This window comes from Giraffa tippelskirchi, chromosome 9, assembly GCF_054371585.1.
Source record: "Giraffa tippelskirchi isolate mGirTip1 chromosome 9, T2T-mGirTip1v1.2.pri, whole genome shotgun sequence".
NCBI lineage: Eukaryota > Metazoa > Chordata > Mammalia > Artiodactyla > Giraffidae > Giraffa > Giraffa tippelskirchi.
Genome location: NC_137283.1, coordinates 46,147,659 through 46,173,905, shown reverse-complemented (window position 1 = coordinate 46,173,905; position 26,247 = coordinate 46,147,659). Strand labels below are relative to the sequence as shown.

Genomic DNA, 26,247 nt, shown 5'->3' with positions numbered 1-26,247 from the left:
TCTTTTAATCAATAATCTGCTTTGAACTCAAGACCTGTCCTACTCCTGTATCTATCTGAATGCTACTTAGAGCACTTTTCTTCAGTTTTGGTAAAGGGTCAGTAAAACTTAGGGCAGAAGTCAGTAAGAGCTGGGGCAGAAGGTATATCAGTATGTGTGGCAAATTACTAAGGCAACAAAGCTTCCCCCTCCAAAAAAAAAAGGCATTTACCTATTCTGTATATATTTACAATATTTCTATTATGCAAATCAACACAGGCTTTTGTAATATGCAGAATAATGTATTTTTCAGTCTCATTGATATTAATAAACAATAATGCAATATTAAAAGAAAAATGCTGTATTGCTCCTCACCTGATGGAGGTTGAAGCTCGTACCCTTGTTGAGCAGCCCAACCAACGTGATGAAGAAACGGATCCAAGTAATACAACCAATGTTCAAAATTATCAGAACCCTCAAGTCCTTCATAACGCAGCTTCAGCCTTCCCCCGATGTTGTCTACCACAGTAACAATCCAAGTACTTAAAGAGTCCTGGAAAGCTTGACATTCCAGCCTGGAACCTGGAGCAATGAGATCTAAAGGATTCCTCCCGTTACGGAGCTACAGGTAAAAAAGCAAAATGATTTTATGAGAGGTAATATAATATTTTTAAAAGTCAAGTTTTAAATGAACTCAAACGAGCTTTTATATTTTTATCCATTCAAAGCCAGGGACACTGAACCGTCTAATGTTAGACAAGTCTGTACAGTATTATTTCTGGTGATGTGAAAATATCTACCTTAAAGAAAATTTACTATAAAGCAATAGAACTATTCTAAAAGATTCCTGTCTCTAGGACTATGCTACATAGTTTCATCTAGAAAGAATTTTCAAAATATCATCACTTAGTCTTTGTAAAAGCCAATATGATTATCATTAAAAAAAAAAAAAATCACACATCACAAAAGTCAAAATCACCCACAACCCACCTCCAAGAAAGAACACAATAAATACTTTGGCAAACAGTCTCTGAGAATAGGTTTTTTACACCCAAGTCAACATCCATCCATGTCTTATCTTTTTCTCTTGTAGTTTTTGAAAAAAGTATATTGTTTTTCATTGTGTTTGTGTCACTTAATATTTTATAGCTATCTTTCTATTACAGCAAATACAAATCTTCCTCATCCTTTTAATCTGCTTTATTGATATTCTCTATTATACTTGGGCAATAGTTTATCCACTTATATACTGATGGGATTTCAGTTATTTCTAATGTTTTACTCATTTCACAACAATGCTCTTATGAATAATAGAGTAAGTGTTTTGAATACATTCAAGGAAAGGAAAAGTTTAATTCTCATTCTTTAGATATACTACTAAAAACTGGAAAAAAGAAATAAAAAAGGTTGATTTCAATATCATCATTTAATCATTTCTTAATGTTCAAACTTAACTTTTTTCCTCCTAAGAACTATTCTATGACAATTACATATTTATATATATGCAAAAGAACACATGAACAAATAAAGGCACACATTCACAACTAAAGACAAAAATGGCAGAATCAAAATCAATGTAGAGCAGATTAATTCATTTGTTCATATGTCACTGAGTGGTAAGCCAGACCCTGACTAAACATAATTAAACATATCAGAGTGCAGGCACACCTCTGAGATATTGCAGGTTCAGTTCCAGACTACAGCAATAAAGTAAATATAGAAATAAAGTGAACCATACTAATTTTTTGGTTTCCTGGTGTATATAAAAATTAAGTTTGTACTATAGTATAGTCTATTAAGTGTGCAACAGCAATATGTCTAAAAAAACAATGCATAAACTTTAATTTAAAAATACAGAAAAAATTAATACAATAGTTACATCAAAGATCACTGATCAGAGATCATACAAATATAATAATAATGAAAAAGTCTGAAACATTGTGAGAATTACCAAAATGTAATACAGAAAGTAAGCAAACTGCTGGAAAAACAGTGCCAACAGACTTGCTCAGAGGGGCGTTGCCACAGAGCTTCAATTTATAAATACTGCAGTATCTGCAAAGCACAGTAAAGTGAAGCACAATAAATCGAGGTATGTGTGTATAAAATATAAAGATCACCTAGAAACAAATTCAACAATCAAGCTTTAAAGGGGAATTGTGAATGGATCACAGAATCAAATATATAAGAGTTAAAACTATAAAACATTCAGAATATAGGAGCAAACCTTTATGACTCTGAGTTAAGCAAAGCCTTCTTAGATTAAGACAAAAGAAAAAAAAAGATAAATTGGACTACATCGAAATAAACTTTTGTTCTACACACAATATCATCAAGAAAGTGAAAAAACAATCTATAAAACTGGATAAAATATTTTAAAAATCATATATCTTGATCTAGACTTGTAATTTGAATTTATAAGGAACCCTTACAAGCCAATAATAAAAAGATAAATAGCCCAATTTTAAAATGAGCAGATATTTCTCCAAAAAAGAAGCACATAGGAAGATTTTCAATATTACTAGTCATTAGGGAAATGCAACTCAAAGTGAGAAGCCACTTTACACACAATAGGACAGCTATAGCCAAAAAAAGAACCACTGGTGTTGGTAGGATGTAAAGACGTCGGAACCTTCATAAACCATATTTCACATATGCTACAAACAATGTTGCTGGTGTAACAGAAAGAGACAAAATGCAAATTAGAAACATCATAACCAATAAATTCATTTCACAAAAATAAGAAATCTATATTCACCAAAAAGCTCAAAAGCTACACTAAATTTAAAAGAACTGCTGAAAGCAGGCAGGTAGTGGTCCAGGGTCTTCTGAGAAAAAGAAAAGGGGTCTCTCAAGTCACCTGGTGCGGGAGTTACACATGTCCACACTGGAAGAATCAACCCCGGCTCAGTTCCAAGTGAGAGCTCAAAAAGGCCACATTTCCAAGCTGTGTGAAAGAATCTGGAAAACTATAGAGTTTTATGTGTTTGCAATTAATTCAAAAACATTCTAGGCTCTGAGCAAGCCGCCAGTTTACAACCTCTGAGGGTAGCCCCTTAAGACCTACGCCTGGGTCTGTAATAGTAACGCTGATATGACTCAGAGTGGTAAATGAGCAAGCCATTTTAAGATTCCCTGAACAGGAAGATTAGACGTTTTTCACCCTGATTCTGGAAGCAATAATACTCACGCCCTCTAGCAGCGGAACAGGAGGACTACATGCTCCTGTCAGGGTCTGCCGTAGAAACTCATCCCAGTCAGACACTTTATCTCTGATGCCTAGATGACGGAATCACACTGTCAGCCACAAAACACAAATTAAACCACACATAATACAGAAAAACTAACTCTGTGAAAATGGTTTAGAGGTGCATTTATCATTTTAATATGTAAGAGCCCAACATATTGATTCTTTGAGAGCTTAGAAATAATACTCCTGTAGATAAGAGTTACTTCCTGGTTAGTTTAATGAGTTGTATCCAAAAAAAAAGACAATAGGCCCAACTCACTGTAAGTATCACTTAAGTATAATGTTATCCAAAAATGAGCTACTTTCTTTTTTTATTGTGGAAATTTTCAAACATACTGAAAAGTAGAGAAAATAATACAATGAATCCCCATGTACAGTAGTTTCAACAACTGCCTTTTATCCTTGTTCCCTTCATCCTATTCCCTTCTTTCCCCACAGGTAACTTTCCCCACAGGGACATACATTTAAATTACTGTATTTGAAAATCACTGAAATCGTTTTTCTATTTTGGGTAGTTAATCCACACGCTCCAAATATAGATTTCTTTATTTGCTTTTGCATTTTTTTAACTTTTTTTCACAAGTTATATAGAATATTTACATGTTTCAAAATTCAAATCTACAAAGTAAATTACATTCAGAAAATCTGGCTTTTATCCTTGTCCCCTTCATCCTATTCCCTCCTTTTCCCATAGGTAACTTTTTAAAATGGTGTGTTCCTTACTGCTATTCAACCATTGTTCAATTAAAAAAATTATTCCTTAATTTTTAAAAAATGAAATTTACACACACATTCATACATCCTCCTCTTCCCTCATTCAATATGGATTTTTCTTTATTCATGTAACAAAGCATCTAGAGACCACTCCTTTGATGTATGTAGATGGACTCTGTTTCTTTTTTTTAATGACTGTACCTTCTATCACTATAAAGTAGTCTTCTTTGGAAAGGTGATATATATTGTTACACACACACAACAGAATATTACTCAGTCATAACAAAGAATGAAATAATGCCATCTGTAGCAACATGGATGGACCAAGAGATTATCATACTAAGTGACGTAAGTCAAAGACAAATATCATATGATATCACTTTTACGTGGAATCTAAAAAATTGATACAAATGAACTTATTTACACAACAGAAACAGACTGACAGACATACAAAACAAACTTATGGTTATCAAAGGGGAGGGAGAGGGATAAATTAGAAGTCTGAGACTAACAGATATACATTAGTACATACAAAACGGAGAAACAACGAGGCTGCACTGTATAGCACAGGGAACTATATGGAAAAGAACCTAGAAAAGAACTTACATAATATGTATATGTATAACTGAATCACTCTGCTGAACACTTGAAACCAACACAACATTGTAAATCAACTATACTTCCATTAAAAACATTACAATAAAATACCCTTCTTTGTCTCGTACAGTGCTTTCTGATCTGAATTCCACCTTTGTCAGATATCAAGACTGAGACCCCTGCTTTCTTTTCTATTTGCACCTGGTCTATGTATCTCTGTCCATCCTTTTCTGTTTATTCTCTCAGAATATCTCCATTTACGTATGGTTTCCTGTAATAGCACAGAAGTGGGTTTTACTTTGTGAGCCAACCTGAATTGTTTACTTTTAATAGAAGAGCAAGCCCATTAATTTGTAATTTATTTATAAACATAATTTATTTACATTATCAAAGATATGACCTCAATGCTGTCTTATTGTTTAATATTACATAAATTACCTGTGTGGGTGTATAGTCTTTCACATGTGATATATTTTATTTAAATATATACCTTTTCTTTTTAAAATCTATCTTTTGGCACTTAGAAAAGTTTATGGTTCTTTTTTCCTTCTGGTTATCTTTATACCAATATCTTTATGTAACAATTCTAGTCCTCTCTAATTTTAGACCATTTTCTATTTCTTTTTTTTTAACAAACAACGTTAAAAGTTAGCAATAACCTTCTTTCTTCTCCTCTCTTTCAGCATCTCATTTCACGTAACAGCCTTTTACTCCCAGTTAACACACGAAAGGTAATCAGTTAAATTATTAGGCAATAACTCTGTTTTAAAAGGGGGAGGGAGGATGAATAAGCTTATACCACTATTCACCTGTTCTCTCCACTGTGGTCCCATATTTTTTTTACTGCTATACTGTATTTATGTTGTCAGAGCATGTACCATTACATAGTATACTGTCTCTTTTATAACCATCTTTTAGCTTTAAGTTCTACAGTCATATGTACATTTAGGGTTTCACTAACCACTGTCACACTAACATTTCTTCATTTGTTTGATTTTCTGCGGCTCATTCTCTAGTAGATTTCTTTGGAAGGGCTCATGGGAACAATATTCCCTGAGTCTCTACATATTCCTAACAGTTCGCATGTGGCCTTTACACCTGAAGCTCAGTTTGGCTGAACATAAAATCCTGGCCTTGTATGTTCTTTTACTGAATTTCTTAAATATGTTACCCTGTCATCTTTTGGCATAAAGCATGTTGTCAATTAGTCTGGTGACACTCTTGTTTTCTTAACTTTTCAAGAAACTTAAAGTGTTTTTTGCCTAAATGATCAAGGGATTCGTTTCTGCTTTAGAGTTTAATACACATCTTGATGTAGCTGTTCTCATTTGACTTCTCCATGTACATAGTGAACCCTTTCAATATGTATTTTTATGTCCTATTTGATTTCCATAAAGTTTTCTTAAATTTTAGTTTACAGTATTTTATTATTTCATTGCTTTGGTTCTTATCTTCAGGGACGTCTATTTTTGCCAACCTATATTATTTTTTCCAAGTCCTTTTTATTTCTTTTAATTAAAATTTTTTTCTTCTTTTTCATCTTCTCTTTCTGTTCAATTACTCATGGTTGAGTCACTCCTATTTTCATCTTAGTCTTCAAGTATTTTTAAACTCCTAGTTCTTGTCTAACTTCTATTTTTTTTTTTTCAAATCTTCCTTTTCTCCAGTCCGTTTTCTAATTTTTATAAAATTTATTTATGGTTTTTCTTACTGCTCTATCATAGTTACTATTTTCTTTTATCCTGTTTTGAAATGTTTTTGTCTGACACAGTGTTCACCTCTTTTGTGAGTATGTTTCTCTGGAAGGATTTTATTCTTCCTTTTTGCCTTTTCTTTTTAATTATAATAACTTGACCTTGTATGAGACTTGACAGAAATCATTTCCTGTTGTTCATGTTTAAATGAGGTGAATTTTGCTATACTCTTGAGATAGTGGGCCAGGTAACTTCATGTCTCCAGAACTTTCTTTTACATTTTTTTTTCCACAGAATGTTAATGATCAGTTAGAAGCCCACCAAAACCCCAGGACTCTGAACACTCAGATCTTCATTTGTAAATATCATCCTTCAAAATACAAAAAGAAAAAAAAAAAACCCACCAGGGCTTCCTAGAGAAATGGCTGATTTCAGGGTTGAGGCAGGGAAAAGTTTCCTGAACAAGAAACTACTCAAAGAATAATGGGAACATAGCAAGGGACACATCTGCCAGCTTGAAGAGGTGTCCACTGGCCAAATCTAGGACAGTGTTATCATCAAAATAAATAATGGCAAGGATTATAATCCACTAAATAAGACCCATGAGTCTACACTGACATATATACATAAATACAGATGCATACACAAATGCATGTGTGTAAACAGGAGCAAAGGGAAAGCCCTTTCGTAGTAGAAAGCCAATTATGAAATGTAGAAGGAATTAGAAAAAACCATTTGCTAAGCGTTAGAGTAATAACTGTTTCAGATTAAAAACTACCAAAGGATGCCAAAAATAGTGGGTGATGTTTGAAGAGTAATGAGATATTTACATAACTTCAAGGTATCTTCCCACAAGATACTAATTAAAAACAGTAAAGGTAATTTTATAGTGGAAAAATTTGGCATACACCAACTTAAGTGATGAAAGTTAATATCACAAGTTAGTTACTGGACAAACTAACAGCATGTTGTCTCCTAACATGATGCACCAGAAGGACACAGCATTACTTCTGTATTTTTTCCTACCAAATGTCCATAGTCTGAATGTAAGTAAACATCAGACAAACCTAAATTGTGAGACATGCTAAAAAATAATCAGCCTATACGCCTCAAAAATGTCAACATCAAAGAAGACAAAGAAAGGTTAAGGAAACTAAAAAGATGATAGCCAAATATACTGAAATCTTGGACAAGGAAAAGACATGGGGAATAATGAATGTATTGGATCCAACACATAATGAACATCAGTGGGAAAACTGGCCTGTAACTTTCAAAGATGTCAAAGTCATGGAAGACTTTGGAACAAAAGACTGAGGAACTGTCTTATATTAAAGGAATCTTAGGAGACAAGATAAATGAATGTAACAAATGACTTGGGATTTTCTTTTACTATAGAAACATTCTACTATAAATGTAATGTAATTACATTATCTATTACAAATCTACTATAAATGTAATGTAAATTCTACATTATTGATAAAAACTAAACAAGCTCTATAGATTAAATAACAGTATTATATCAAAGCTAATTTCCTGATTTTACTATTTTACTGTGTTCATCAATGTCCATTTTTAGAGGTATATTCTCATATTAAGAGTAAAAAGGCAAAAAAATAAAAAAGGCATCATGTCTATAAGTGACTCTCAATAGTTCATTAAAAAGATGCACGTGGGTGTATATGTGTGTGTGTGTGTGTGTGTGTGTGTGTGTGAGAGAGAGAGAGATAGAGAAAAGAGAGAGACAAAGACAGAGAGGGAGGAAAGGAGGATAAAGTAAATGTGGTACAGTGCCAACATTTGTGGAAAGCTGGCAATAAGGACCCAAGAATTTTCTATATTTTTGCAAATCTGAAATATTTCTGTAAATCTAAAATTATCAGCATAACAAAATAAGAAGCTGGAAGAAAAGCATATAAGGTCTAGAATTTTATTAAGGCATCTCGTTCCTTTTTCCATGTTTATATGACCCTTCTCTTTCTTTTGTCCTATTGTCTCTGTCCTGCTTAATTTGGATTCTACTCCCAGTAGGGCTCTTTCCTGGAAGGGAGCTTCAGCTGGTTTATTTTAAAAGCTCACAGGTCCCAGATCGTCTGTAGGTAATAGGAGGGAGGACAATAAAATAGGGAAGAGAAGCAATCTGGCCCAGCGTACTCTAAGACAGCCAGACCTACAAGTCTTAAACTCAGAGAGCCTCACACACCCTTAGGATGATACACAACTGATGCTCCCTATGAATGTCATAAAAGATTGAGGCTTATAAGGAGCACAGAAAATAATTTTTTTAATGGAAATGTATATTACTCCTTATAAATATTCTCATTCAAAATACTAACCCAAAGAAGTTACGAAGACTAATGTGCTTAGGAGACATGAAAATCTTAAGACTGTGGACAGCCCAAATTTTCCTACATCAAGACCACACCATGTCTTGACATGACGTATCGCCATTACCTTCTGGGGCTTCGAGGGTCTTCTTATTCTGCTCACACCACCCAATGGGGTAAAGGTCAGCCTTCCTGATGTCACACCAGAAGTCTGCTCTGCGATCCTCCCCATAGCCATCATAGCGGAGGAGGAGCAGCTGCTCACAGGTGGTAATGATGGTGGCAACCCAGTAGGTTTCAGGATCAGTTTTCACAGCCACCTCCAGTTTCATCCCAGGAGCAAATCCATTTTGCAAACGTGTGTCCACCTGAACATGGAAATGTTATTAATCACCAGAAAAACATCTCAAATGAGTACTTCTTTGGTCAACATTCTTTAAGACTTACCATTCTGAAGCACTAAACGCAATAAAATCTTCTCAAGGGAAATCTGAGAAATTTCAATTCTAACTCACAGGAGTGATCCAAACAAAACAAGGACTAGCAATGCTGCTCTGTTACATCGACCCTGAAGGAGCTTTAAGAGAACTCAATATTCCACGAAAGCTGTCTATCATGATTATAGAATATGCATTCTATTAAATATACAGACCACTGAATGCTCACCATTTTAACAACCTTCAACACATTAAGATTTCAAGAGTGATTTCTCAATCATTCAAAAGAAAATTTATGAAGCTAGAAAAAGTAAAGGACAAACAGCAGTTATATTGATAATAAATATGCATAATATGTACCACACAGAGGGAGCCGAATTTCCCAGTTTCCCTAAAACAGTCTGTGTTTACACCTGTTATCCTTGAATAATAACTAATAATGCCTCCTCTCTCTCTCAAAAGTGCTCTAATTTAAATGACAAATTATATAGTCACAAACATTGCAGTCTGCAATTCTGGAAATCCTGTACGTATAACGAGAGCCAGGTTTCTTACTGTGGGATAAAGACGTGCATAAACCAAAATGCATAAATTCAAGCTAATCACAAGAAAAACCAAATCCCAACTAAGAAACCTAAAACATTTAGGTTGGTGAAAAAGTAATTGCGGTTTTGGACCATGAATTTTAAATCATTATAACTAGGTTCAAACATATCTTTATTAGTCAAAATAGGAATCATTACAATCAACACATTTTTGCCAATGAGAAATAAGTGTGCTTATTCCTGTAGCATAAAAATCCATGCTTTGGGATTCAACAAACTCTTGGAAAGCATTTTCTGCCTCCTGCTGGTTGTGGAAGCATTTCCCCTGCAAAAAGTTGGCAAGATGTTTCAAGAAGTGGTAGTCTGTTGGCAAGCGGTCAGGTGAATATGGTAGATGAGGCAAAATCTTTGTAGCCCAATTTGTTCAACGTTTGAAGTGTTGGTTGTGTGACTTGTGGTCAGGTGTTGTCGTGGAGGAGAACTGGGCCCATTCTGTTGACCAACGCCAGTTGCAAGCATTGCAGTTTTCAGTGCAGTTCAGTTCAGTTGCTCACTCATGTCCGACTCTTGTGCATTTTCAGTGCATCTCATTGACTGGCTGAGCATACTTCTCAGATGTAATGGTTTTGCCAGGATTCAGAAAGCTGTAATGATGAGACAGGCAGCAGTTCACCAAACAATGACCATCACCTTTCTTGGGTGCAAGTTTGGCTTTGAGAAGTGCTTTGGAGCTTCTCCTCAGTCCAGTGATGAGTTGGTCATCACAGGCTGTCATATAAAATCCATTTGTCATCGCACGTCACAATCCAATCAAGACGTGGTTCACTGTTGCATAGAATAAGAGAAGATGACACTTCAAAATGACAGTATTTTGAGTTGTGGTCATCTCACGAGGTACCCACTTATCAAGCCTTTTCACCTTTCCAATTTGCTTCAAGTGCCAAACAAATATAGGATGGTTGACGTTGAAGTCTTCGGCAACTTCTCGTGTAGTTTTAAGAGGATGAGCTTTGACGATCCTCTCAATTGGTCATTGTCAACTTCTGATGGCCAGTCACTGAGGAGCGCAGTGGCTTAAAGCTCCTCATCTTTAAGGCTCTCACCTCCTTTGCAAAACTTCTTGAACCACTACTGCAATATACATTCGTTAGCAGTTTCTGGGCCAAATGTGTTGTTGATGTTGTGAGTTGTCTCCGCTGCTTTACGACCCATTTTGAACTCGAATAAGAAAACTGCTCGAATCTGCCTTTCATCTAACATCATTTCCCTAGTTTAAAATAAATATAAAATAAACAGCAAGTAGTAAGTCATTAGCAAAAAAATATAAAGTGAGAAATGTGTATTAAAATGATGTATAACATAACCACATTTATAAAAGAACATATTTTGATATCAAACAGCTAAGTTCAACAATGCAAGACCACAATTATTTTTGTACCAACCTAATAACTGGTATATGATTTGCACTTCAAAGTATCCACACCATGAAAGACAGAGAGAATGAGGAACTGTCATGCATTGAAGGAGACCATGGAAACACAACAACTAAGTACCATGTTGCCATACCATCATAACCACTGGGAAGTGAGGGGCTTCTGAAAAGGAGAAGCCAGAGAGGGAAAGTATACATCCTGTATACATCCTGTGTATACATCCTTTTTATTCTAACCACTAACCTGCTGTACTCCTGAAAGGTAATCACTATCCTAAATTATAACACTACAGTTTAACACTGCCTGTGTTTCAGCACTATGTGGGCAAAATTATGCAGTATGAATGCTTTTCTTGCCCAGCACTGCTTATGAGAGTCATTTGTGCTGTTGCACATAACAGTGCTTGATCTCCTTTCACTCCTATATAGTGTTCCATTATACACATATGCCATAATTTATCCATTGCAATTCTTCCAGGAGAAGGCACTCTGGATAGTTCACAGTTTTAGAAGACTACTAATAACACTGTCATGATTATAAGAATAGATCTGGATGTCATTTGATGCATACCTACATGAGTTCTTAAAATAAAAAGATACGGTCAAGCTGTTTCCTAAAGTGGCCACACCAATGTACTCTCCCAATAGCGTACAAGAAATCTTCTTGCTCCAACATTCTAACCAATATTACTGTATTTTCAGCTTTTTTCATTTTAACCATCTTGAAGCATGCATTATATTATCTTGCTGTGATTTTAATTTGTATTATTATTAACGGAGTTGAGAATGTTTATATTTTATTAGCCACTTAGATTTCTTCTTCTGGGGAATGCCTAAATTTTTTTGCCAACTTTTGAGACAATATTCTAGATATCAGTTTGCTAATTACTTGTATTACAAATATCATTTTCTTGATAGTGTTGTCTGATAAATAGAAGTTATTAATTGCAATATACTCTGATCCATCAATTTTTTTTCCATTAAAAGGTCAATTAATTTTCTGTATTTTTAAACAAATTCTCCCTATCCCTAGAGGTCATAAGATATATCAATACTACTATATTATTTTCTAGGAGCCTTTCATATTGAGAACTAATATCCACCCTGAATTAATCTCTATCTGTGGTATTAGGTTGAGGTCAGGTTTTACTTATTTGAATCACTTGTCAATTTCTACCTAATTTTTTTTGGTGTTTGATTTGAGTTGCAATAAATCTACAGATTTGTTTGGGAAGAACTAACATCTTTACAGTAATGAGTCTTCCATTATATGAACAAGGCATATTCCTTCATTTTAACTTATTTCAATAAAGATTTGTGTCTCTTCGCAAATATCTGCTACATTTATTTGATTTTTTTATGTCACTGTAAATCACATCTTTCAGTTTCCATTTTTGTCTGTTACTAGTATAGAAAAATATAATAGTTTTTTTATATCTATCTTGTATTTAAAAATCTTGCAAAAATTACTCATTAATTCTAGTAATATAGTTGTACATTATTTTATTCATCTGCAAATAATGATTTTTTCCCCTTCCTTCTCAATTTTTAAACATTTTAATTGTTTTTCTTACCTTATTGTATTGGTTATATCCTCCAATACAATTATCAAATAGGAATCATATTAACCAGCATAATTTTTGTCTTATTCCATAATTAAAAGAAATATGGGTCATATTACTGTTAATAGTTTTCTGTAGATTTTGTATATATACACGTCATCAAATTAAGGAAATTCTCATCTATAGATTGCTAAGAGTTTTATCATAAGTGGATATGGAATTTTATCAATAATTTTCTTTATATATTGAGATAATAGTAAAAATTTTCTCCTTTACTCTACTAGTATGGTGAATTATGCTTGTTTATTTTCAAATGTTAAGCCATCCTGCATTCCTGGAAAAAATCGACTTGTTATTAATGTATTATCCTTTTTAAATATAGCTACATTCAGTTTGGTATTACTTTGTATGAAGCTATTTTTGCATCAGTCATTATGAGTGACACATCTCTGTAATTTTCTCTTCTTGAATTATTAGGTTTAGTATCAAGGTTGTGCTGATCTCTAAACAAACTGGTGCCCTACAGTTAATACAGGGTCGAATGACCAGACAGGAAACCGAAGACTCAAACAAGGTTATAAACCAACGAGACCCAACAGACGCAGAGAGAACGCTCCTCAGCAACAGGAGAACACACATTCCTCTCAAATGAACACGAACATTCTCCAGGACTGACTATAGCGTTAGGACAAAAATAAAAATCATACAAAGTACCTTTTCTGACTTGAACTCAGTAACACAAGGAAAACTAAAAAATTCACAAATATGTGGATATTAAACACACTGTTAGCCAATAGATCAAAGAAGAAATCACAAAGTAAATTAGAAAATTCTTTGAGACAAGTTATAACAAAAATTGGGCTTCCCTGGTGGCTCAGATGGTAAAGAACCTGCCTGCAATATGGGAGAGAAAAAAGCAGCATCGCGAAATACATCCAAAGCGTTCTGTTCTTTTTAACAAGACTAACCCTCAAGAAAAACTATTTTACTAGGTCCTAACCAACTACAGTGAATAGAATCTTACTGATCTAAGGTAAGGAAAATACCCGACTCCAGCCCCGTCTAGCCTCCAAAATAGGGGAAAGAATACCCACAACTCAGGCTCACTGCAACACTGGGACCGAATCGCAGGACTAGAGAATGCTTGTGTTCCCCTCGTACCTACCACCACATCACGAGGGATCCTGTACAAAAGGTGAGGCAAAATGAATGACAGCAAAGTACCTTTTAGCCTCTCACAGCTATAGCTAAAACGAACAGTAAAATCAGCCTAACTTTTATCTGGATAACAGAAAACAATGAAAATGAATGACAGCAAAGTACCTTTTAGCCTCTCACAGCTATAGCTAAAACGAACAGTAAAATCAGCCTAACTTTTATCTGGATAACAGAAAACAATGAAAACTCATTTATTTCTTTTTTTTTTACTCAGTATATTATTACCATGTCCAGCTTTCAACAAAAACTTACAGAGCTACTGAAAGACAAAAAACACAGTTTGAAGAGACAGAGCAGATATTAGAATCAAACTCAGATATGGCAGAGATATATCATACCAGGAATTTAAAACTGATTCATACAATAAGGATTCTAAATGAAAAAAAGATCAAATGAAAAAATATTTTCATTTCTTCTAAATGAAAAAAGATCAGGCAGTCAAGCAATACAGTCACCACTTACATGTTTAAAAGACCCGTAGGGAACTGCTGTGGACCCTGTCTCTTCTAGATAGTCTTCCCAGCTTAACTCCACTTCTTCCACTCCAGATCCAGCATCTGGAATTAAAACAACACAAAACAGGTAAGACCCAATTAAAGAAAACTCAAGATATAAAAATGTAAACTTAGTAAACCTAACTTACAACTTACTTCACAAATTAATATACTTTACACCCAAGATAACTAAGTGTTCTTTTTAAATAGCAGTTTCCCTTAACGCACTGACTGGGGCTCCCTGGGGGGTTCAGATGGTAAAGAATCTGCCCACAACGTGGGAGACCAGGGTTTGATCCCCAGGTTGGGAAGATCCCCTGGGAAAGGGAATGGCTACCTATTCCGGTATTCTCATCTGGAGAATTCCATGGACAGAGGAGCCAGGTGGACTACAGTCCATGGGATCCTAACGAGTCAGACATGGCTGAGCGACTAACACTTTCACTTCCACTTAAATGCACTGATTATCAATGAATCTCAACACCATAGAGTGTGACATGCTATCTCCTGCTGGGATCCATTTGGGATTCACCTAAATGGAACAATATGAAGCTGGCAAGAGTGTAACTATTATAATCACTTTGGACCATAATTTGGTATCTAATTGCCAAGTATTTGAGATTCTTAATAGGCATTTCAAACTTCAATTTTCAATCTCTTTTTCCTTAAGTGTCCTCAAATTGAGTAAAAGATACCACTGGCTGATATTTTGGCTCAATCCAAAAACTGTGGAGTTATTCTTACTTTTTTCTCTTTCTTTCACATCTTGCATTCAATCCATCAGAAAATTCTGTAGGTACTATCTTTAAAAATTCCCCAAATCTAATCACTTCCCACCATTTCTACTGCTCTAAGTGCAAGGTCTAACAACAATATCTTTCACCTTTTAATCACACAATAAAACCTAAAATCTCTGGGAGACTGCAAAAGCCCTACATGATCGGACTCCTAGCTCCTGACCTTACTGCATCCCCAACCAGCCTCTTGCTTGCTCAGTGCACTCGAGGAACATTGAGGTTTGTTTTTTTACTTTCTAACCATGTTCTCTCCTCAAAGCCTCTATGTTAGTTATTACCTCAGCTTAGGCTCATTCCCCTGTGTCATTCACAGCTTTACTTCATTCAATCTCTGCTCAAACACCTCTTCAGAAAGACCTTCCACCAACCAGAAAGGCCTTCCATCAGTGCACATCTAAAGTAGAAGCCTCCAGCCTCTGCTTTCATGATCTTCAAGGCATTCATTCCTACTTCAAAGTACACCTTATGTCTTTTTATCTTCCCCACTCGACAACAAACTCTATGACGACAGGAACTTTGTTTTGGAAAATCCTCTATTTCTATCATAGCAGAGACTCAACACATTTTTGTTGAGTGAGCAAAGATTCAGACACTTCATTGTAATCCAATAACCCCAATTCACATAAGCTGCTTAAAAGCAGGGTTTTATTCACTGACGTATCCCCACTGTCCAAAACGATGCCTAACACTACCGGGTTTGCGATAAACAGTTGCTGAATGAGTATATGCTTGGGGAGTCTATGCTTCACACAAACACAAGGAGGCAAATACAGGGATGCTCACCACAGCACTGTTTCTAACAGCAAGAGACAGAAGCAATCAGTAGGAGAAGAAATAAATTATGGCAATCCTACAATGGAGCATTACTATATAGCAGCTGAAATGAGTGAACGGATTGACATATAAATCTCAAAAAGAAAAAAATCACATCAAGTAAAAAAAAGCAGGTGCAGAATAAAAAGTACAAGATATAATTTAAGCCTCAAAACAAAACTCTACAATATAATGCTTATAAATACATGTATTTCAATAACCTTTGGGGATGGAGGGAAGCAAAGAAGATTAGAAGAAAAGTAAGAGACTTAAACTGTATTATGTTTTATTAATTAAAAAAAAAAATGAAACACATGAAAACGTGTTCAACATTATTAGGGAAAGGCAAATCAAAACCACAAAGGGGTACCACCTCATATTCATTAGGATGGCTATTATCAAAAAGCAGAAAATGAGTGTTGGCAAGGAAATGAGAAATTGGAATCTTCGTGCATTGCTGGTCTCAGAATATAAAATGGTATAGTCAGTGTGGAAAATTTTTTGGTGGTTCCTCAAAACATTTTAAATATAATTACCATCAGTTCAGTTCAGTCGCTCAGTCGTGTCCAACTCTTTGTGACCCCATGAACTGCAGCACGCCAGGCCTCCCTGTCCATCACCAACTCCCGGAGTCTACCCAAACCCATGTCCATTGAGTCAGCGATGCCACCCAACCATCTCATCCTCTGTTGTTCCCTTCTCCTCCTGCCCCCAACCCCACCCAGCATTAGGGTCTTTTCCAATGAGTCAACTCTTCACATGAGGTGGCCAAAGTATTGGAGTTTCAGCTTCAACATCAGTCCTTCCAATGAGCACCCAGGATTGATCTCCTTTAGGATGGATTGATTGGATCTCCTTACAGTCCAAGGGACTCTCAAGAGTCTTCTCCAACACCACAGTTCAAAAGCATCAATTCTGCAGTGCTCAGCTTTCTTCACCGTCCAACTCTCACATCCATACATGACTACTGGAAAAACCTAGCCTTGGCTAGACAGACTTTTGTTGGCAAAGTAATGTCTCTGCTTTTAAATATGCTATCTAGGTTGGCCATAACCTTCCTTCCAAGGAGTAAGGGTCTTTTAATTTCATGGCTGCAATCACCATCAGCAGTGATTCTGGAGCCCCCAAAAATAAAGTCTGACACTGTTTCCACTGTTTCCCCATCTATTTCCCATGACGTGATGGGACCAGATGCCATGATCTTAGTTTTCTGAATGTTGAGCTTTAAGCCAACTTTTTCACTCTCCTCTTTCACTTTCATCAAGAGGCTCTTTAGTTCTTCTTCACTTTCTGCCAGAAAGGTGGTGTCATCCGCATATCTGAGGTTATTGATATTTCTCCCAGCAATCTTGATTCCAGCTTGTGTTTCTTCCAGCCCAGTGTTTCTCATGATGTACTCTGCATATAAGTTAAATAAGCAGGGTGACAATATACAGCCTTGACGTACTCCTTTTCCTATTTGGAACCAATCTGTTGTTCCATGTCCAGTTCTAACTGTTGCTTCCTGACCTGCATACAGGTTTCTCAAGAGACAGGTCAGATGGTCTGGTATTCCCATCTCTTTCAGAATTTTCCACAGTTTATTTTGATCCACACAGTCAAAGGCTTTGGCATAGTCAATAAAGCAGAAATAGATGTTTTTCTGGAACTCTCTTGCTTTTTCGATGATCCAGCGGATATTGGCAATTTGATCTCTGGTTCCTCTGCCTTTTCTAAAACCAGCTTGAACATCTGGAAGTTCTCGGTTCACGTACTGCTGAAGTCTGGCTTGGAGAATTTTCAGCATTACTTTACTAGCATGTGAGATGAGTGCAATTGTGCAGTAGTTTGAGCATTCTTTGGCATTGCTTTTCTTTGGGATTGGAACGAAAACTGACCTTTTCCAGTCCTGTGGCCACTGCTGAGTTTTCCAAATTTGCTGGCATATCGAGTGCAGCACTTTCACAGCATCATCTTTCAGGATTTGAAATAGCTCAACTGGAATTCCATAATTACCATATGATCCAGCAATTTCACTTCTGGGTATATATCCAAAAGAATTGATAACAGGGACTCAAACAGGTATCTGTACACGAATGTTTAGAGCAGCAATATTCACAACAGCCAAAAGGTGGAAGTAACTGACCCAGGTATCCATCAACAAATGAATGGATAAACAAAGTGTGGCATATGCATACAATAGAATATTATTCAGTCACAAAAAGGAAAGAAATTCTGGTACAGGCTACAAAATGTAGATGAACTATGAGAACATTACACTAAATAAGTCAAACACAAAAGATCAAATATTATACGTTTCCACTTACTTGAGGTAGAGTAGTCAAATTCATAGAGACAGAAAGAAGAATGGGAGTTTTCAAGGACTGGGTGGGAGAGGGGAATGTGGAGTTAAGTGTTTAACAGGTACAGAGTTCCAGTATGGGAAGATGAAGTTTTGGAGATGGTAGTGTTAATGGTTGCACAACAAGGTGAATGAACAGTACACCCAAACATGGTTAAAATGGTAAAGTTTATGTTATGGATAATATACCACAATTTTAAAAAATAAAAACAAATTTGGACAAAGTTAATTTATAATAATTTTTAATCCTGTATGGTAGGTACATAAGTATTCTTTATATGTTTTCCATTCGTTTCTACATATTTGAAATTTTTCACTTGAAATAAAACAAATCAATAAAGACTTTATTGGGAGCATCCTGGAAGCATGAGTTAATAGAAAGCCAACTTCCATCACTAGAACATAACAAGGCTAGACAATTCGTATTCATGGTCCTTGGCAAGAACCCTAGCCCCTCAAGCAGCATGCTAATTAAAAAAAATAATAAACAACAACAGCAATAAAAGCAACGAATTAAGGACTAAAATCTCCCATACATCAAAAAACTACCTAAAAACTGAGAAAAAACAAGACTAATTAATGATCTGATAGAAAAATGAGCAAAATACATGAAAAGAGAATTTATTTTTTTTAATGCAAATAGTCCTTAAACATATGGAAGGATGTGCAAATTTACTCATTTTAAACGAATGCAAATGAAAACTACACTGAGATATCAGATGGGAAAAAATTCTAAAAGTTTGACAACATACTCCATGGTGAGGCAAGTAATTAGGCAGGTAAAGTATAATGATACAACTCTGGTGAAAGGGGTTGCATTTTTGTTGGCAACAGCTAACAAAATTACATATGTATTTACCTTCTGATGCAGCAATCCCACTTCTAGGAATCTATCCCAAAGATATGCTGGCAAAAATACAAAAAGACATATGTACAAGGCTATTCATTGTAGCACTATATATGTAATACCAAGACTGGAAGTAATCCAAATATCCACCAGTAAGGAACTAGGTGAATAAAATATAGTATATACATCCAGCATTATACAGCTGTAAAAAGGAATGAGAACAATTTCCACATACTAATGTGGAATAATCCTCAGTATATATTAAGTGAAACAGGAAAACATAGAGCAGTTTTTATTGTAGCTCTAATTTTTGCATAAGGTAAAAGAGATATGAATACATATGTAAATGCTCACATATATCTTGTTACATTTTAAACAGAATAAAATGTAATAAAACTTCTTTATATATGGAGAAGAATAAGAAACATGAATTCTATCAGCCTGAAAGTGGGAATGTTGTTATAAATATAATTTTGACTTTATAATTATGTATATTCTTTACACAATTTAGAAACATATTTAAATTAAAAATTCTAAAAACTGAAAATGAACTTAAACAAATATGCCTAATGGTTGGTGGAAAAACCACAAAGAAAACAGACTCCCTTTAAGTCATTATTAAAATACAAAATTCTGACTGCAAACCTGAGTGGAATATATTTAAAGACAAAACAATAAAGAAATCTTAAACCACACACTACTATTCTATTGCTATCTGGAATGTTGGTATTCTTGTTGTGAGAAAATTATATGAATATTATACAAATAAATAAGTTTAAATAAGCATAAAACAATTTACACAAGTTTAAATAAGGATAAAAACAAATAAGTGATGATACTAAAGATTACAAAACAACACATTTTCAAAAGAAAAGATAAAATCAAAGAAAGAAAATTATAAATAATTGTAATTATAAATAATTTTATAAAATTATAAATATCAGATAAAGCCATCTTATTTTCTTTTCTCTTCAAAAGATGTGTATTTTGGGACTTTGCTGGCAGTCCAGTGCTTGAGACTCCACACTTCCAATGAAGGGGGCTCGGGTTTGATCCCTAGTCACGGACCCCCTACACCACACATCAAACAAATAAACAAAATGATGTGTATTTTCTCGCTATGTTTATGGATGAGACCTAGAAGAAATGGCAAGCTGCTATCAATGAGCACCCCAGCATCTGGGCTGTAGACTATAAATATCATATTCACTTAAAAAAAAAAAGAGCTTCTCAGAGAAATGTCAGATTGCAAAGTTGGGACAGGAAATGTACAGGAGGAACCTCGGAATCTTACTATGCCAGAAAGCAAGGACTAAAACTATCAGAGATATAATGACATCACATCCAAAGAACACAGGAACCAATTTGAAACAATTCTCACTGCTCGAGAATGGAACAATTTGATCATCAAATGAATGATGACAGCAACAGATTCAAATTCACATGTAATATATATTACATACGTAATGTATATACTGTATGAGTTAATGACATTTAAAACAAAAGAAAACAAATCAACTTCCTAAATAGCAGAGTGAATACCTTACTCTTTCAGAAAAGCAGCAAAAATATTGGCTAAACAATGAAACTTGACCATTTCAAAGTTCTGAAATTAACTGAAGGCAAAAAAAACCAAAAAACTGAAAAGCATCTATTCAAGACAAGGTATTGAATCTCTGTCAGAAGAGCGGGACTGTGGCACTTTAAGTTGGACCTATACCCATCTTTCATTCCTCCTCAGCTCAAAAAAGAAATTTTAGAACTGAAAATATAGTAACCAAAAAACAAAATAAATCCCTCCATAGATAAGCTCTATAAGCAGAATGGGGAGAACAAAGAATCACTAAAATTAAAGAGCAATAAAAAACACCCAATTTAAACAACAAAGAGAAAAAAATAAATCGAGCCTCACAAAGCTGTGCAACAATAACAAAGATATAACAAAAGTGTCTTCAGAGTCCCAAAAGAAGAGAACAGGGCAGTAAAAGTCCTAGAAGAAATACTAGTTGAAAACATTTCAAATTTGTCAAAAGACATAAGCCTACAGTTTTAAGAAGCTGAGAAAACTCCAAACAAGATAAGCCCAAGGAAATCTGTACACAGACACACAGAATCAAATTGCTGAAAATGACAGTCAAAAAATCTTGAAAGCAGCAGGAGAAACAATACCTCTTCTAAGGGAAGTGACCAGAGACAGAATTTCAATGACAGAAAATTTTTTGTCAGAAAGAGAGACCGGAAGGCACAATGTTTTTCAAGAAATGAAGAAAAGAACCTTCAGTTCAGAATTCTATATTTAGCAAAATCAAGATATTCTCAAATGAAGGGAAACCAATAATTTTATCACCAACAGACCTACCCTAGAAAAATGGCTAAAGGAAATTCTATAAACAGAAGTGAAATGATAGTAGAAGGAATATTGGAAAACCAGGAATCAATAAAGAACAAAAAATAAAAAGTGGAAAACATTATTATGAAACATTTTCCTTCTCTTGAATTTTCTAAATTATATTTGACAGCTGAAGCAAAAAAAAAAAAAAAAAATTTTTTTTGCCATACCACAAGACATGTGGGATCTTAGTTCCCTGACCAGGGATGGAACCTGCAATGCCCTGCATTGGAAGTGCAGTCTTAACCACTGGACAGCCAGGAAAGTTCCCCCAAATTTTAACAATATCTGATGTGGTTCTCAAAATACGTAAAGAAATATTTAAGACAAGTTTTATTATAAATAAGAGTAGGTAAAGAGATATAAAAAGCAGGTAAAATTTCTACACTTCACTCTAACAAAATGGTAACATCAGCAGAGTGGGATATGTTAGGTATACTTAATACCTAGAGCAACCACTAAAAAAGCTACACAAAGAGATACACTCAAGAATAGTATATAGGGCTTCCTTGGCAATCGATTGGTTAAGAATCTACCTGCCAACTCAGGGGATATAGGTTCGATCTCTGCTCCAGGAAGAGCCCACATGCCATGGGGCAACTAAGCCTGTGCGCCACAACTACTGACCCAGTGCTTTAGAGCCCGCAAGCCGCCATTTCTGAAGCCTGTGTGCCTAAAGGCTGTGCTATGCAACAAGAGAAGCCACCGCAGTGACAAGCCAGTGCACTGCAACTAGAGTGTAGCCCCTGCACTCCGCAACTAGAGAAAGCCTGCACAGCAACAAAGACTCAGCATAGCAAAAAATAAATAAGCAAACAAAATCTTAAAAAAAAAAAAAAAAAGCACTGTAGAGACAAATCAAAATAAAATTCTAAAAACATTTTCAAGTATCCCACAGGAAGATAGGAAAAGGAACAAAAAATAGAGAAAACAAATGAACAAAATCGGCAGATGTTAAAAAAAAAAAGGCACACATGAAATGAACCTTAATAGAGCAATAATTACATTAAGTGTAAATGGTCTAAACACACCAATCACAAGACTGAAAAAAAATTTTTAATGACTATATGGTTTTATAAGAAACTTACTTCAAATATAATGATTCACAGAGGTTGAAAGTGAAAGGATAAAAAGGATATACCATGGAAACATTAATAAAAAAAAGAGTATGAATAGGTAAAATCTATAGAGACAGAAAGTAGACATGATCGCCAGAGGCTGGGTTAAGCAAGAAATAACTGCCAATGGTTTCTTCTGAGGAGTGATGAAAATATTCTGGAATGAGGTAGTAGTGCTTGTGAATATACAAAAACCCACTGAATTGTGTACTTTCAAATGGTAAATTTTATAGTGAATTGTATCTCAAAAAAAAGTACTTCAACAAAGTTGTTAATTAAAAAGTAAACAAACAATATGACTGATAAATGAGCCAAAAATACAATGACACGGTACTGAAGAGGATATGGAGATGGCAAGTAAGAACCTATTCAACATCACCAGCCATTAGGGGAATGCAAAGTAAGACCAAGATGATCTGTTAATTTATCAGCACGACTTAAATAAAAATAGTGACAATACCAAATGGCTGTGAAGAAATCAGATCTCATACATTGCTGGAAAGAATGTATATGGTACAGCCACTCTGGATGGTAGCAGTGCTCCTGGGCATTTATCCCAGAAAAATGAAATTTTACGTATATGATTATTCATAGCAGCTTTATTCATAAAAGCCAAAAGCTGGAAGCAACCAAAATGTACTGCAACAGATGAATGGTTAACCAAACGGCATTACATCCACGGACTACCAAGCAGTAAAAGAGAACAGATTCTTGATATATTCAAGAATTTGGATGGATCTCAGGGGCATTATTTTGAGTGAAAAAAAAGCCCATCTCAGAAAGTCACATACTGTGTGGTTCTACTTATGTAACATTCTGGAAATGACAAAATTGTAGATATGAAGAAATGATTAATGGTTACCTGAGGTTAGGGAATGCTGGGGAAGAGGAGTTGGTGTAACTGTGAAGAGGCAGTACAAAGGAGCTCTGTGTGGCGATGGAATAGTTCTGTATCTTGACTGAAATGGCAGTTACAGGAATTTACACAAATCATAGAGAAATACATACATTGGATACATGTATCAATTTCCCAGCTTTTATACTGCACTATATTTAAATGTAACTTACAGTAGAAGCTGGGTGTCAGAATCTTTGCAAGCTCCTATGAACTGATAATTACTTCAAAAAAATTAACTTTTTTTTTAATGAAGTCTGCTCATAAAAGTTATTTACTTTTTCAGCAAACAGGCTGAGCACCCCTGGTGCCAGGTACAAAGAAAGACAACTCATATCTTCAAAGAGCTTCCCATTTAGTGGTAGAAAGATAAGCCTGACAATGTAAAACAGGTGAGTAATGGAATTCTGTACTCCTAAGAACAGATTTCGCTCAACAAAACCAATACCTGCATCAGTCTGCTGCTCCCCGTTCATTTCCACAGCACATGGGTAATCTCCTCCCCACACAGAGGACAGGCCTTATGGTTATGCTACAATCTGAAGATTACTTGCAATTCTCAAGCATCTGTTCAATGGGCATCGAAGGGTCCAAGTGAAAGCGCTGAAAAATCAAAAAGAACACATTAACAGGCTACAGTCCAGTGTTTACTTATTCATAAGACATAACACTCCGGTGGGTTGAAACGGCAGATAAAAACACACTGGCAGCATAGATGGAATTAGAGATAAAAATTGACACCTTTTCTAATTTTGAAGACATGTGTGTGTGTGTGTTGACACAGAGAGAGCAAGCTATTAAGATTTTGATGTCTAAAAATCACAATAAATAAACATATATATATATGAATCACTACCCCTTCAACTTAGATTATAATACTGAGCAGGACTATCCACAAAAACTCCAATTCTTAATGAAATTCTGGAGAGTGGGGGAGGAGTTCAGCTTTCAAAGCTCTGTCTTAGTAAGATTCAGTATACAACATATTATTTTATCTAGTTTCCCATCTCATTTACCTAGAATATTATGCAGAATCAAAAAATATGAACTATATTTGTCTACAATTACACTTACAAAGAAAGCACAATTCTTCCAAAATAAGCTCTGAAATCATTTATTCTTTTTTTTTAAAAAAGTTTTATTGGGATATAACTCACATGCCAAAATGTTCCATTTTAAGTGTACAATTCAATAATCTTTAGTAAATTTACAGAGTTGTGTAACCATCACTATAATCCAATTTTAGAATATTTCTATCCCCCTGGAAAAGAACTTCCTTCCCACCTGCAGTTCTTTCCCGTTCCATCCCCAGCCTCAGGCAACCACTAATCAACTTTCTGTCTCTAGAGATTTTGTCACTTCTGGACATGTCACATGAATGGAATCATACAGTATGTGGTTTCTTGTATCCCGCTTCTTTCACTCAGCATGTTTTTGAGGCCCATCCATGCTGCACATGGATCAATCTATTTATTCCTGCTTTACTTACATGCAAAACAGTCTCAGATACTGCCTTTACATATGCCTAATAGAGTAGAAAGAGGAAAGAAGCTACTGCTGGAAGGCACAATGTGAACTGACCACAAGGACAACAATGCAGAAAACCTTAACGCTGGGACAGGAACTCAACAGCCACAGCTGCTGGGTGATACCTACAAAAGCAAATACCTCTGAACCTGTCAACACGATTCTGAATCTGTATTCGATCCCCAGTAATGGATTCTCATAAAAATCTTTTAAACAGATTCTAGCTCCAGCTCCACCCACGACAAATATGCTATCTTATACAAACTACATTATGTCCATTTTAAAAATCTGTAAAATAAGCGTAACATTCTTTTCAGATTTTAAAACTAAGTTTCTTACTGAGCATAGAGAAAATCTTAATAACTGTTAATACTATGGATATCCCATTTGAGGTGACTGCCAGTTATCCAAAGTCCTTTCATACAACTTAAGCACTGAAACTCACACTTTCCCAGATAGGAACAACTGAGTACAAACTTGGTAGTGAGACTTAAAGCCTCTAAACAAGCTTTCTTCTCTCAGCTTCCTTTTCTACTCAAAGTCCAAAACATTCAAACTATACCATTCCACCTATAATTCATTCATTCCCCATATTTATGGAATCCCAATTCATTACCATCTACTATTCCGGGGGTAAGGGTAAAGTAACCAAGAGAGACTTAGTTTCTGCATTCATGATGCTTATTTTCAATAGGGGGAAGAAAATTTAAGCTAACAATTTAAAACAATTATTTAAAGTGCTAGAAGGAAAAGTAGTAGGAGCTACAACAGAACATAATGGCAGACCTAACCTAAACTAAGAGGACACTGACATGGTCCCTGGTTGGAGGTGGCGGGGAGTGGGGCGCGGTGAGGGGGATATTTAAGGTGATACTAAAGGTTGAGCGCTGAAGAATTGATGCTTTCAAACTGTGGTGCGGGAGAAGACTCTTCAGAGTCCACTGGACAGCAAGGAGATCAAACCAGTCAATTCTAAAGGAAATCAACCCTGAAGATTCACTGTAAGGACTGATGGTGAAGTTCTAAAACTTGTGGTCCCCTGATGTGAAGAAAGACTCATTGCAAAAGACTCTGATGGTGGGAAAGATTAAGAGCAGGAGGAGAAGGGGGTGTCAGAGGATGAGATGGTTGGATGGCATCACCAACTCAATGGACATGAGTTCAAGCAAACTCCAGGAGATAATGAAGGACAGGGAACCCTGGTGTGCTGCAGTCCAAGGGGTTGCAAAGAGTCGGACACGACTGAGTGACTGAACAGCAACAAAGGGGAAACT

At 35.4% G+C, this 26,247-nt stretch overlaps 1 protein-coding gene across 50 annotated transcripts in view; it reads right to left on the bottom strand.

The window, feature by feature from the left end:
- SFMBT1 (Scm like with four mbt domains 1) overlaps positions 1-26,247 on the bottom strand; it is a 110,776-nt gene that overhangs the window by 25,630 nt on the left and 58,899 nt on the right. For 24 of the 50 annotated variants that reach the window (XM_081525016.1, XM_081525017.1, XM_081525003.1 and 21 more), the window contains 5 exons: positions 23,895-24,049; positions 14,215-14,309; positions 8,686-8,926; positions 3,170-3,258; positions 355-601 (listed from right to left, as the gene is read on the bottom strand). In XM_081525016.1, coding sequence (XP_081381142.1) covers positions 355-601; positions 3,170-3,258; positions 8,686-8,926; positions 14,215-14,309; positions 23,895-23,922 — 700 coding nt within the window. In that variant the 5' untranslated portion in view covers positions 23,923-24,049. Of the gene's footprint in view, positions 1-354; positions 602-3,169; positions 3,259-4,741; positions 4,812-8,685; positions 8,927-14,214; positions 14,310-23,894; positions 24,050-26,247 lie in introns of all 50 variants that reach the window. The other 26 variants (XM_081525031.1, XM_081525035.1, XM_081525039.1 and 23 more) reach the window with 2 other exon arrangements.